Source organism: Lolium rigidum, chromosome 6 (genome assembly GCF_022539505.1).
Source record: "Lolium rigidum isolate FL_2022 chromosome 6, APGP_CSIRO_Lrig_0.1, whole genome shotgun sequence".
Classification (NCBI taxonomy): domain Eukaryota; kingdom Viridiplantae; phylum Streptophyta; class Magnoliopsida; order Poales; family Poaceae; genus Lolium; species Lolium rigidum.
Genome location: NC_061513.1, coordinates 125028415 through 125040783, shown reverse-complemented (window position 1 = coordinate 125040783; position 12369 = coordinate 125028415). Strand labels below are relative to the sequence as shown.

Below are 12369 nucleotides of genomic sequence, written 5' to 3'. Positions count from 1 at the left end.
ACACCAATGTTTTCCTACTCATACAAGATAGCCGTGCTTCGTGTTTGGTCAATTATCCACTTCTGATATGAGTCCGCCTGGATCCTTTCCATATCGTGATTCGATATAATCCGCATTCAAAATTGCATCTGACCATTATCTGCTCCGATCTGAATACTCTACAAAAATATGGTAATGGACATGGAAATAACAATATCCGATTCGACTCGATCCGTTTACATCCCTATCGGTGGAGGACCTGATCTAAATTCTCGTTTTTTAGGGACTCCATTTGTTTTGGACCTCTAGTGTGCAAATTATTAATTTGTATTGGACCTCGTGCGCAAATGTGCAGCTCACCGCAAAAGCGGGTTACACAAGAACAAGAATCCATTAAGGCCAATCTAATATTCACGGCCCAAAACATCGGCCCGCCGATGAGAAGTCTCCTCCTCTTACCCCGTCGACCCAGCGCACGAAGGGTTAACTGCACATTTGCACAGCAGCGGTTTCTCTCTCTCAAAAAAAAGGTTACACAGCGGAGGTTATCGGCGTCAACCGGCGGCGGCCGCCGGGCATCAGCATGGACGAGAAGACGCAGAAGAAAGTGGAGGCGGCGGTCCTGGAGATTCTCCGCGGCTCCGATATGGCGTCCCTCACGGAGTACAAGGTCCGGAGCGCCGCCGCCGACCGCCTCGGCATCGACCTCTCCCTCCCCGACCGGAAGCTCTTCGTGCGACGCCTGGTGGAGGACTACCTCCAGTCCCTCGCCGATGAAGACGAGAAAAAGCAGCAGGGCGGCTCCGGCGAGGAGGGGGATCCCAAGAAAGAGCACCGCCAGGAGGAAGAGCAGAAAGAGGAGAAGGGACAGGAAAAGGTCGAGGAAGATGAAGAGGAAGAGGAGGAGGAGAAGAAAGTAGTTGTAGGGAAGGAGTTGGACGACAACGGAGACCTCATCCTCTGCCGCGTGAGTTCAACTTTTTTCTAGCCCGCCTAAATAAGGGTAAGGTTCTGCTAGGTTTTTACGGTGCGATGTGTTTGCGTTTGCAGCTGTCGTCCAACAGGAGGGTGACGCTCTCAGATTTCAAGGGCATGACGCTGGTGTCCATCCGCGAGTACTACCTGAAGGACGGCAAGGAGATGCCCTCCTCCAAAGGTACTGCAAATCTTGCAATCTTTCTTGAGCCCAAGCATTGGATTTCTGATCCAATGCTAGATTTGATTATTTTGCTTGTTCAGTAAGAATGGAGTTTCGTCTTAGTATGTTCACAGTTATGAAAAACTCACTAGTTGTGGCAACCTCACTGCATCGTCAATTCGGTTCAGCCCTTGCAGGAAAGAGTATATCGGTTGCCTGAAATCCACAACATCCAATTATGTCAAAACTGAGACAGTCTGGTGCCATTTTGCCATGCTCGTTTCTTCCTTAAGCTGTTGCATTCCACTTGCAAATGGTGGAGAGTAATGCAAATATTGAGTTTTGCACATCTATAAGCTATTGCATAGTTACGTCAGAAAACAAATTCTTGCATATCATTCATGTTGTAGTAGGATGTGGAATCTGCTCGAACTAAAGCTTTGTGCAAAAGTCCCCATGTAAAGTATGGTCTTAGTGATATCGCTCTTGATTGAAACCAACTTCCCTGTTATCATTTTTCCTGTGGCTATTATTGCTTCGCCATAAACTTTGATCTTGTCTTGATGCAACTATGTAGCGATGCTCAGTTAACCACTGCTCACTGCTAGATTATGATTAGGGTGCCTTTTCTTCTTCTATGGCTGCTGCCCTACTAGTAGTTTATCTGCTGTGAATCAACTTATGAAAATGGTTTAAATTCTGCACAACATACTAGTATTCAGAAGGTATCAATAATATAGTAGGTTCATTTGTCTGCGCAGAATCAACTTAATAAAAATGGTCAGCAAAATTAATATATTAGTATTCAGAAGGTATCATTGAACACTTAAACTCAGCACATCATACTTGACTGATATTCAGAAGGTATCTCCCAACTTTATGAACCTGTTCTATGATCTTACCTCTTCTTAGGTTGAACAAACCAGTGGATAATGGTTTCCTTTGTCATGTTGCTCCTGGCATTCCTTCATATATTATCCATTGTCCGGAGCAGTTGGTGTGTTTTACTTAGCATTTCAGTCTCATTGATGTGATACTCAAGAACAAGCAACAATCAATCCATTACAATCTTTTACTGTATAGTTAGTGAGGGAGTCAGATCCTGGTGAATGTTTCACATGAGACAGCCTCCTATTCCATAATAATACCTTTTATTATTTAATTTAAGGTCAAATCGGTTGTTGCTTTCAGTTCTTAATTTTCATATTTGAGTTTGATACTTCCAACATATGTATCATCTTCATTGGCATTATGTACGTGGTGCTGAATATTTTGAATTCTGTAGCTGCTGCTTTCTGCTGTGTTGTTTTGTGTTCCATTTTACACCCCATTTCTTATGCTGACATGTGCTCCTTAAATGAAGGGATAAGTATGACGGTTGAGCAGTGGGAAGCATTTCATAATTCTGTACCTGCAATAGAAGATGCCATTAAAGACCTTGGAGGATCAGACTGAGAGCACCAAATCTCTGAAGCTTCTCCTTTAGTCAGGATGTCCATGGGTGTTGGGTGCTAGTGATCCATGGAGCTACTAGAGTTCCTGTGGACATCTTCGAAGCTTGTCTCCCTTAGTTAAGGTTCCTACTGATGCGTGCTGAGTAGTCAGTTTGGGTGTGTCTGTTAACGTTATCCGCCCGTATGATGGACCGAAGTTTCGTTAAGCTACCATGTGACCCGTGTTTGATTAATCGTATGGAGAGAGTAGGACAACTGCTGAAAGCTGTCGTTTTCGGCTGAAGTAAAATCAGGGATCGTCATGTGCACACATCTAGATCATCGACAGTTCGAATTTCCGATTGTGATGCTGCTACCGCTACCTACAAGAAGAGGCTTGACAGTGTGTACCGGCCTAAGCTTGTTCACACTAACCAGGACTAGAATTATCTATCCTACAAGACAGTAGTAGGCAACTGAGCTTTGTGGACTAGGCTCTGGTTGCTGCGCTGGTAGGCGACTGAACTATCTGCGCTCCTTAATAGCATAATAATATTGTAAAATAAGTTATACAGAGCCAAAGTTAAACTGAACAAGTTAAACGCTTTCCAATGTTTGCATACTTTCATGCGCTGGATCTCCATCAGATTGACGCACGGAGGCCACATCGTCTCCCGTGATTAAAATTGATCACTGGTGGATCGTCTTATCCGTAGCGTCTGTTATAAACTTCAAATTGTCATTACTTGAAGGTCATACAGGATCCTGCTAGTTTATTTCACTCGAACAAAGGACGTTCTGTCCGAAGGCAGGATCAGCAGGATCTACTCCCTGATCATCCCAATGTTATTTTTGCATGGAAGAGGACAAGCTTGCAGGGTCTTTTGATATTATTACCAGCCCCGAGCTGCTGGATTTTAGTGTCCTGGCTCTACTTAATTAAAAGATGCATCTTTGTATCTGAAATCTGATGCTGATAAGAAGGAATCTCGATCTACATGCCTAATATATTTGAGCTCTAGAGAGGGGCAGAGCAGGTGATCAAAAGCCTTTTCTTTTCCTTTAACAAAGCTGATCAGAAGCCCTCATGTTTCACGACTCCCTCAGTCCTGAAGCCAGGACAAAAGGACAGGTAGAACTTAATTTCAGGGTTGCAGTGAATTAGATAGACTTCAGCTGCTTGATTTGAACGGCCCCCTTGACCACCAGGATTAATGCTCCAAGAAGCAAGCACAACAAACAAAAGACCATCAATTAGTTGTGTACGATCTATAGGAATTGTGATCTCAAGCTACTTTAGCTAATTGGTCAATTCCCTAGGATGAATTGTGTCATTTTTCCTGCTTGTAAGGATCGAATTAACAATTTATAAAAATTTAACACTACAAGGTCTCCAGATACTACCTCCATCCCAAAGCTTAAGTTTTTTTTTTTGATATTTTGTAGATACCATATGAAAATAATTCCATTATCTATCTAATGATATTGATTATGTATTTTGGATGCTAATGTTTTTTGGTAAAAACTTGGTCGAATTTGACATAGTTTGACTTTCTAAAAACAATACAAATCTTAAGCTTTAGGATGAAGGTAGTACTATATTGTTGTCGGGCCTTGTGGCTCGTTTGCAATTAATTTGTTGTTGGAAGGATCATCATGGTCAACAGACAGCAGAGCTCTCTTCTCAGCCAAAACAGACTGCAGTTTACACATATATCCGCACAGGCACAAACGAAGACTAGAAACGAGGTAGCAGATTAGTTTGGCAACAAAAAAATCTAAAACTGAAACATGGCAATGCCATAGTATTTTAGTATCGAGCAAAACAATACTTTAGTTTTTCTCCTTTCTCAGTTTTAGAAAAAAAAAAGGATCAGAATTCTTTATTCAATACTTTAAAAAACATAGTTCCGGAAATACTTCAGTTTTAAAACCACAATATTTATTTGATCCAAACACCTCAAAGTATTTAATACTTTAATATTTGTAGAAACTGAAGTATTCCGTGAATACTTCAAAAATAGTTTGATGCCAAATGGGGCAATTAGTTATCTCATTTCTTTCTTCTCCGCGTCCTCTATGAGCTGGGTCCAATTATATAAAAGAAGATGCATGCATTTTACATGCGCATACACTCACCTGGTCATCCATACGAAAGAATTCACACACATAACCTCTATGAGTACCTTAGAAAGATTGAGCCGGTGGGCTAGGTCTTGAGATTGATGAAACCACCCCACGTGTCTTAGTATTTAATACTTTAATATTTGTAGAAACTGAGTATTCCATGAATACTTAAAAAATAGTTTGATGCCAAATGGGGCAATTAGTTATCTCATTTCTTTTTTCTACGCGTCCTCTATGAGCCGGTGCCCAAGATGTTTCTCATGATTTCTTTTTTCCACACAAATGGGCGATGCGCTCTTATGACATGATAGAATTACCTTTGCCATAGGAACAGCGGTATATGAAAAGAACAAATAACTAATTGTTTCGTACCACCAACACAACACATTCTTTCACGCTCACCTAGGACCATGCCTTGCTGCTGAATTACTATGATTTTCGGAAGAGGGGTGGCAATGTTCTATCGCATTGATGGTACCTTGTCTTGCTCTATGACATGTGGGCCTCGTGTATGGCGGATCCACACCTCGGTGCCACGGCAAGGCACCACAATGGTAGAGGATTATTTTCCCCTTTTGACCACATCATCAGAGATATAAATAAACATTGTTATCGATTTTTTTCTCCCTAAAACAGTAACCTTTTTTGCGAATAAAACAGTAACCTTTCAGTCCTGGACCCCGAGTGAATCCATGATGCAGTGCAGGCTCTGGGCGACTTGAATTATGAAAAGGGAAGTGCTGGGCGTCCCCCGGGGGATCTGATTTCCCAGCCCCCGGGTCCCCAGCCGTCGGATCAACCATCTTGGACGGTTGGATCTGCTTTTACTAGATGCAGCAAAAAAACACCTCCCGGCAGCAAAAAATAACCCGCTTTTGCTACATTGTAGCAAAAAATGGTTCAAGCACGAAATCAAATAAAAAGGCTGAGCTCGCCGGAGACTCGCCGGAGACCTCGTCGGAGAGCTCGTAGCAAAAATATTAGGCTATTGTAGAAAAAAACAGATATCGTCGGAGACATCGACGGGAAAGTCACCGGAGACATCGCTGGAGACCCCGTATCAAACATATTGTATAATTGTAGCAAAACCACAGAAAAGTTGTAGCAAAAAAAAACTAATTCAGCAAAACTTTCCGCCCAAGACAACAACACCTGACACCTAATATAGCAAAATACGACCTCCGCTGGCAGCAAAACCCGGCTTCCACCAGTAGCAACGTCGGAGGCCTAAGATAGGTAGCAAAGCAGGCCTCCTCACTGCTCTGCCTCCATGGGTGCACACAGGCGTCGCTCCACCGTCGGCCACGGTCGACGCCGGGAAACCCGACGCGGTGTCATCGATGCTGTTGCTTGCAGCAATGCCCATCATACATGGTAGCAACACTGATGTACCTTTGTAGCAGCGTCGATATGTGTCGGTAGCAACACCGGCACCACCGCTGCCGGCACCACCGCTAGCTTCATGTAGCAAGGTCGCCGCCCCTTGTAGAAAGGTTGGTTTCTCTTTGTAGCAAGGCTGGCTAGCCATCGCAGAGCAGGGGCATCGACGAGCTGGCTGCAAGGAAAAGGAGGCGCAGGGGCAGGGGCGACGCAGGACCCGTGCACGCGAGACGAAGATGTACGGGGACGGGCAAAGGCGGGCCCCTTGTGCCGGAGTTAGCCTTGCGCGTGACGCTGGCCGGCGAGGCCGGTGGCGCTCGGGACGCAGCGGCGGCGCGGGTCGGAAGCGCGGGGACTAGAGGAAGGAGCAAGCGGCCAGAGCGGAATCGGGGCGGCGCCGAATGGAGATGCTGGAGGACGTGCGGCGGGGAAACAACACCGTCCATAGCGGCAGTCTGGAGGAGGCAGGGCTCGAGGGAGCTGCGTGGACGTGCGGGCGACAGTGACACGATCGGAGAGGAGATCGAGCGCATCGAGGAAAGAGATGAGCGCCTCGCGCGGGCTCTGATTGGGGAAAGGAACGAAGGGAGAGAGAGGATCTGGTGGGAGGACTAACTCGCAAAAAAGAAAAAGTGAAGGGGTCAAGAGAAAACGTGCTGGCCCTAGGGACAGGGAGTGCGCTAGGGATACGCGCGTCCGCACGATGGAGCAGATCGCACGGTCACACACCAGGAGGTTGCAAGCGCGTGAGGCCTCGAGGGAATCCAATCATTTTTCTTACGAAAATGCTACACTTACGGAAGCAACTTACGGGATAAAATCTACGGGATGAGGTGCATTTTAGGATCGTGGATTTCTTGCTGATCTCCACATCAGCACGTAAGTTGTTTTCGTAGGAAAAATCCCGTAGATGTAGGAATTAATAGCTGGATCAAGCGTGACGCGCGTCGGACCACGGACGAGTCCGCGGAAAGGCGAATGGGAGACGAGACGAGCCAGTCGGGTGGCAGCACATCGATCAAATCGCAACAATGCTACATCTACGGGATTTCATCTACGGAATCATGCCTACGGGGTTCCGTGGAAGAAAGACATGGGGTCATGGCCCTGAAATCACGGCATGTTGATATTGGAAACCAACCAGGTCGAGCTGAACTGAAAGGGCCGCTGTTTAAGGCTGTGTTGGCACGTCTGCGGGGGCGCGCGCGCGTGCCCTGCAGCTGACACACAACCAATGCGGCATGCGGGACGGACCGCCGGTTCCTGTCGATCTCCATCGTCCGTGCGACGCAGGGCCCGACCGGCCGGTCGCGCCTGTCACGCGCACATTCGCCCTGCGCCGGACGAGACGGGCAGCCAAAGCGAGGACCTGGTCGGCACGCACCGCACCGCGTCTTCACGTGCCACCGCACGCATGTCGCTTGCGAAAACTTCTCTTGCGGCGCGCGCGCGCGACCAGGGAACTCTCCGGTCTCCGGCCTGACGTTTTCGCGGGAGCGAGACGTCGACGACGACCCGACGACGAAAGCTTTCAGATCACCTTGCCTTGCATGTGTACGTACGACCTGAAACGGAGAGATCGAGTGCGTACGTACGTTGCAGTCGGTCAAAGTAAACCGCACGCGTGACTTGACGCGCCTAGCTAGTGGGCAGGAATTCAAAGGCCTTCTTCCACGAAAATATATGCAGCCGCTGACAAAATTCCACGGCTCCTTCCAAGAAAATTAACCCAAGGCTGAGAAACTGCTATAGTATGTCCGACAGGAAGGCGTCGACAAAGAACGATCATGACTCCGACCAGCAGGATCTTGGCTTTTCCCCTGATGCTCGAGGCAGGGAAGAACGATCAGGACTATGATTTCTTCTTTGATAAAGGAAATATATTAATATTAATTATATTCAGCCTCTGCAACAATGCAGTATCCTATTAGCAATACAGATGCACACAACCAAAAAGAAAAGTGACGCCTATTCCTTGTAACAGCGGACCAAACACTACCAAGACAACACCAGAAATCCATCATCTCCAAAAGTGATGCCTCCAAAAAGAGTCGTCGTCCTGATCAACGATCATAGGTTTTCACCCAAGAGAAAATCCGCACTCACAAAATAATGCCTTCAACAAGGTCATTGCCAGACACAACCAATTAAGGCCAGACCTTGGGTTTTTACCCTGCAAGTTTAGACATTGAATTTCTCTTGTGATGTTGCCCCCACTTGCCAATGCCATTGCTCGAAGTCACAAATCACCAAGCCAGAATCTCGTCACCACCAGGTAGACAAACCTCCATTGTTAGCCCTCAGTTCCTAGCTTCACTGTCATTCTCCGCGTCTGACTCCATATGGAACTAAGACATGTCCCACGACGGCAACAGACCAAACATGGTTGAGCGCGATGAAACCCATCCACTCCGGTAAACTCCAGGCATGTCGTCCATTTGGAATTCATCGGCATAGGCATCCAGAACTCGGCAGATCGTTCAAGATCAATGAACACACGTGTCAGGATAAATTGCATGAGTACCAGGTCTAGCATGTGCCTCAAGTATAAATAGAAACCTAAACTCACGTCCACGAGGATTTGAACTCAGGTGCTTGCTTTGTACATCTACTCTCCCAACCAGTTGAGATAGGCTCACTTCTCAATGAGAACCATGATGACGATTCCAATTAGGAAGGCGGTACCTCCGAGTGTCGCCATCGTCAGAAAAAATCGAGGATTATACCATGGTCCGGCTATCGTCCCAAAGTCTAGCTGACCTGAGGAGATGAGCCCAACAATGCCCAAACCACTATCGAGAGACAAGTTATAACACATCATCGGAGCAGGGGAGGCGTCGACGACTACCCACCAAGATCACCATCAAATGGGAGTGGAGCTGGATGGTGGGGATCCAGGCCGGCACCGCCATGGTGCCCACGAACCGACATTGGCGTCCATCACCGCACCAGATCCATAGGTCACACCATATAGGCCGCAAGTAGGCCCAACATTTCCCCCTTTCCTTCTCTCCCCCTGCTACAAGTTCTCTGGTCTCCTCTTCCGTCCCGCCGGGCCGATCCAAGGCCGCTCCACCGGATTAGCCGGCTGGAGTTGGTTGAGGTGGTGCGCCGGAGTAGCTAGGGCTATCTTAGGTGTAGTTTCTTCCAGTTTTTCGGTTTACCCTTGTGGATTTGGCGTTATGCCCGTAGGGAGGAGGTGGCGGTGGAGTTGGAGCTGCTCTCTGCTGCCGGCAGCAGCTGCTGCTTCTCGTGGTGCTCCAGTGGTCGGAGCCGGAGACGAGCGACGTTAGAGCACCGGCATACTCAACAATAAAGCTCATCTGCTACTCTCTAGATCTTAGCATATTCATCCCTGGTTCTCCTCTGTGTGGCCACCGTGGTAGTGGAGATGTGGAGGGGCTTCCAGATGAAGATCCTCTTGTTGGATCTGGGAAGTGGCGTCCTGGAGCAAATCTTCGTCGCGTGCAACACGCGGTGATGATCTTCCTTGCCGCGATCCCCGGCCATGATGGTGGCCCTGCATCCTCAACCTCCATGGCGGAGGCCCTGAAGACCAACTGCTGGAGCTCGACGCCGGCGGAAGGACAAGTGGTCCGTCCCCGTCTTTCCAACGGTAGCCAGGGGTTGGATCTCGCCGGAGATGAGCGTTCGAGCTCCATGCGCTCGAAACTCGGCGGCAACGCCTTGAGTTCGCCGGCGTTCTGTGGCAGAGGCACCAGTGTCCTTGATTGCTTTTTATATTTCTCTTCCAGGGTGTTGTTTGCAAAGTGGAGGGCCCCTTCTTCAAATGTTAGGTTGCTCAAGGCAGTAGATGTTAAGGGGCTTTTCTGCAATTTGTACCTGCCACTTGGTTCTATATAAGTGCTCCACCGGGGTCTTTTTACCCCACTATTGTTCAAAAAAAAAAAGGCTGGAAGTGGGTTGAAGCTCAAGGCTGCAGTAGCAGGGGCGCCTTCGTTGCATGAAGGCCATGCCTCCTCAGACATCGTCGATCTGGGCTCACCACCGGGACACTGCAGCCACACGCCGACGCTGCAGAGAAACTCTATGCCGTCGCACTAGGGAGAGGTCCCCGCTGCCGCTATCCGTGACCTTGATGACGGTGGAGAGAGGGGGCTAGAGATTGGAGGGTAGTGCGCCAGCCCATAGGTGTCTGCTCGAGCGACCTACAATTTTTGCCCTCTCCTACACGGTCAAAATAGAAGTTTTTTGGACCATAAATTATGTTGTAATTCCTTTGATTTACGGTGACGAGTTCCCTATCTGAAAACAAAACCAACATCAGGCTAGAGACTACGTACAGATTTCGCTCAACTCTTCTCACTCACCTGGTAACCTGGTACAGTACGTACCAAATGAGGAAACGAGTTTCACTTTACCCTTTTTGCTGCGTACCACGCCACGTGGCATGCAGTCACGAGGAGCAGGCTAACCTAAACGGCACTAACGGTTGACAGTTGTTCGTACAACGCCACAGTCACGAGTAGTGTCAACTGCACACTCACGGGGACGGGGTGGTGCTCATCATCATCCCACGCGACATCGCCGCGAGCACGGTCTCGGCAGCGAGCCGCCCGGGCCCCGCCGACCGGACCACGAGCGTGTGCGTGACGGCGCCGTCCGCCACCGCCATGTCCGACGCCACGACGCTCAGCTGCGGAGAGCAGTCGGCGACGGCGCTGAAGGCGCCGGAGACGGGGTGCGACTCCAGCGGGGTGGTCACCCGCAGCACCACCTCGTCGTCCCGCTGCATTGCCTGCTGCACCTCCACGGCCGGCCGCTCCGGCGTGCCGCCCCTGAGCTGGAGACGGGCCTCCAGCTCCTGGATGTACGCGATGGCGTCGCTCAGCAGAGACGCCTTGTCCATCTTGGTGATCCTAGGCACGACCGCCCGCAGCGCGTAGAAGCGCTGGTTCAGCTTCTCCCGCCGCTGCCGCTCCGCCTCCACGTGGTTCAGCGGCTCCTCGCGCCCGTTGGCCGGCTTGCGCCCCCGCTTCCGCGGAAGCCGACGCTCGTCCCCGCCCGCCTGCTTCTTCTGCCCGACGGCCGGCTTGGGAGGCTCCGCAGGTTTCGCTTTGACGGCCACCTGCTTCTTGGCCGGCTGCGTCACGCCGAGCCGCAGCGCCCAGGCGGCCTCGCTTCCCGCGGTTAGTACGGGCGGCATTTGGAGGTCCTTCCCGAAGATCCTCGCGTGGTCGTCCGGCGAGGCGGGCTCGGCGCGGAAGGCGGACTGGATGGCGCGCAGGACCTCGGGGCTCTCGCGGATGGCCGCGACGGAGCCGAGCTCGAGGACGCCGCCCTCGCACGGGAGGAAGACCACGGTGCGGAGGCCGGCGGACTGGGCGAGGGAGGCGCGGACGTGCCAGCCGGGCGCGGCCAAGCGGGGGTCCACGGCGGCCCAGGCGTGCCGGCCGGTGGCCAGCGCGCGGCCCGGCCCGCCGGCGCCGCCGGCGAAGGAGAAGTACATGGACGCGAGGAAGTACATCTCGGCGCCGGTGACGCGGTCCAGCCGCAGCGCGTAGTCCTCGTCCCCGTCCCCGCCGCCGTACAGCGCGTGCAGCCGCAGCAGGACGCGCTTGCGCGCCAGGCTCCGCTCCGCCGCGCCGGGTTCCTGGTCGTCGTCGTGCCCGTGCGGGGTGGCGTCGCGGCAGTGCCCGTCGCCCCAGCCGAGCACGGGACGGGCGGCGGCGCGGGACTCCTGCCAGTAGATGCCGTAGGTCCAGGCTCCGGACCCCCGCTCGACGAGGTCGTGCAGGCGCGCCTGGAGCTCGGCCGAGGAGGAGGAGGAGGAGGCGGGCCCTGCGTCGAGGTGCGGCGGCGTGGTGGCCAGGTGGTGCGCGGCGTCCTGCCCCAGCACGGCCGCGAAGAGCGCCGCGTCCGTGTCCGACCACGACATGCGCGCGGCTTGTCAAAGAAAGAAGCGCGTACGCGCTTGCTTGTGGTAGGATGGTATAGTAGCTATGGTCTCGATCGGTTGGGTGGTTTTCACCAGAGCTTGCGGTTTTATATAGAGAAGAGAGCTCTGGCCGTATAGGAATCGGGAGCAAGATCACGGATTCATGGGAGGTAGTCAGTGAAGAAGTTGATTTGTTGGTCGCGACTGCAAGTGTGCAGTGAACCGATGTGGAGTGGACGCGAGGCCGGAGACCTCGCTAAGAAACGGGGTAGCACCGCGTGGCCGTACATAGGAGAAGGACATACAAGGTACGAGAGCCAGGTCAGGTGGGTTGGGCGCACCGGGACGGTGGCCTTCTTAATTTGGGGCGAGGTGGCAAGGCGCTGCTCGCGGCACGTGAACCATGTTGGCAT

General features: G+C 51.1%; 2 protein-coding genes across 2 annotated transcripts; one reads left to right on the top strand and one right to left on the bottom strand.

Annotated features, from left to right (window-relative positions):
* The first annotated feature begins 500 nt into the window (after positions 1 to 500).
* LOC124667261 (RNA polymerase II transcriptional coactivator KELP-like) lies at positions 501 to 2804 on the top strand. The gene is made up of 3 exons (XM_047204562.1): positions 501 to 946; positions 1030 to 1135; positions 2481 to 2804. Exons 1-3 carry the CDS (start codon positions 563 to 565, stop codon positions 2570 to 2572), a joined length of 582 nt encoding a protein of 193 aa, XP_047060518.1. The 5' UTR covers positions 501 to 562; the 3' UTR covers positions 2573 to 2804.
* Positions 2805 to 10395: 7591 nt separating this feature from the next.
* LOC124659011 (transcription factor MTB2-like) lies at positions 10396 to 11956 on the bottom strand. The gene has a single exon (XM_047196981.1). It carries the CDS (start codon positions 11954 to 11956, stop codon positions 10562 to 10564), a length of 1395 nt encoding a protein of 464 aa, XP_047052937.1. The 3' UTR covers positions 10396 to 10561.
* Positions 11957 to 12369: the final 413 nt, after the last annotated feature.

Excerpts from the sequence above, each read along its gene's own strand:
- LOC124667261 (XM_047204562.1), top strand. The coding sequence starts at position 563 with ATGGACGAGAAGACGCAGAAGAAAGTGGAGGCGGCGGTCCTGGAGATT. Across the intron at positions 947-1,029 it reads GAGACCTCATCCTCTGCCGC|CTGTCGTCCAACAGGAGGGT; the intron begins GTGAGTTCAACT and ends TTGCGTTTGCAG. Across the intron at positions 1,136-2,480 it reads GGAGATGCCCTCCTCCAAAG|GGATAAGTATGACGGTTGAG; the intron begins GTACTGCAAATC and ends CCTTAAATGAAG.
- LOC124659011 (XM_047196981.1), bottom strand. The coding sequence starts at position 11,956 with ATGTCGTGGTCGGACACGGACGCGGCGCTCTTCGCGGCCGTGCTGGGG.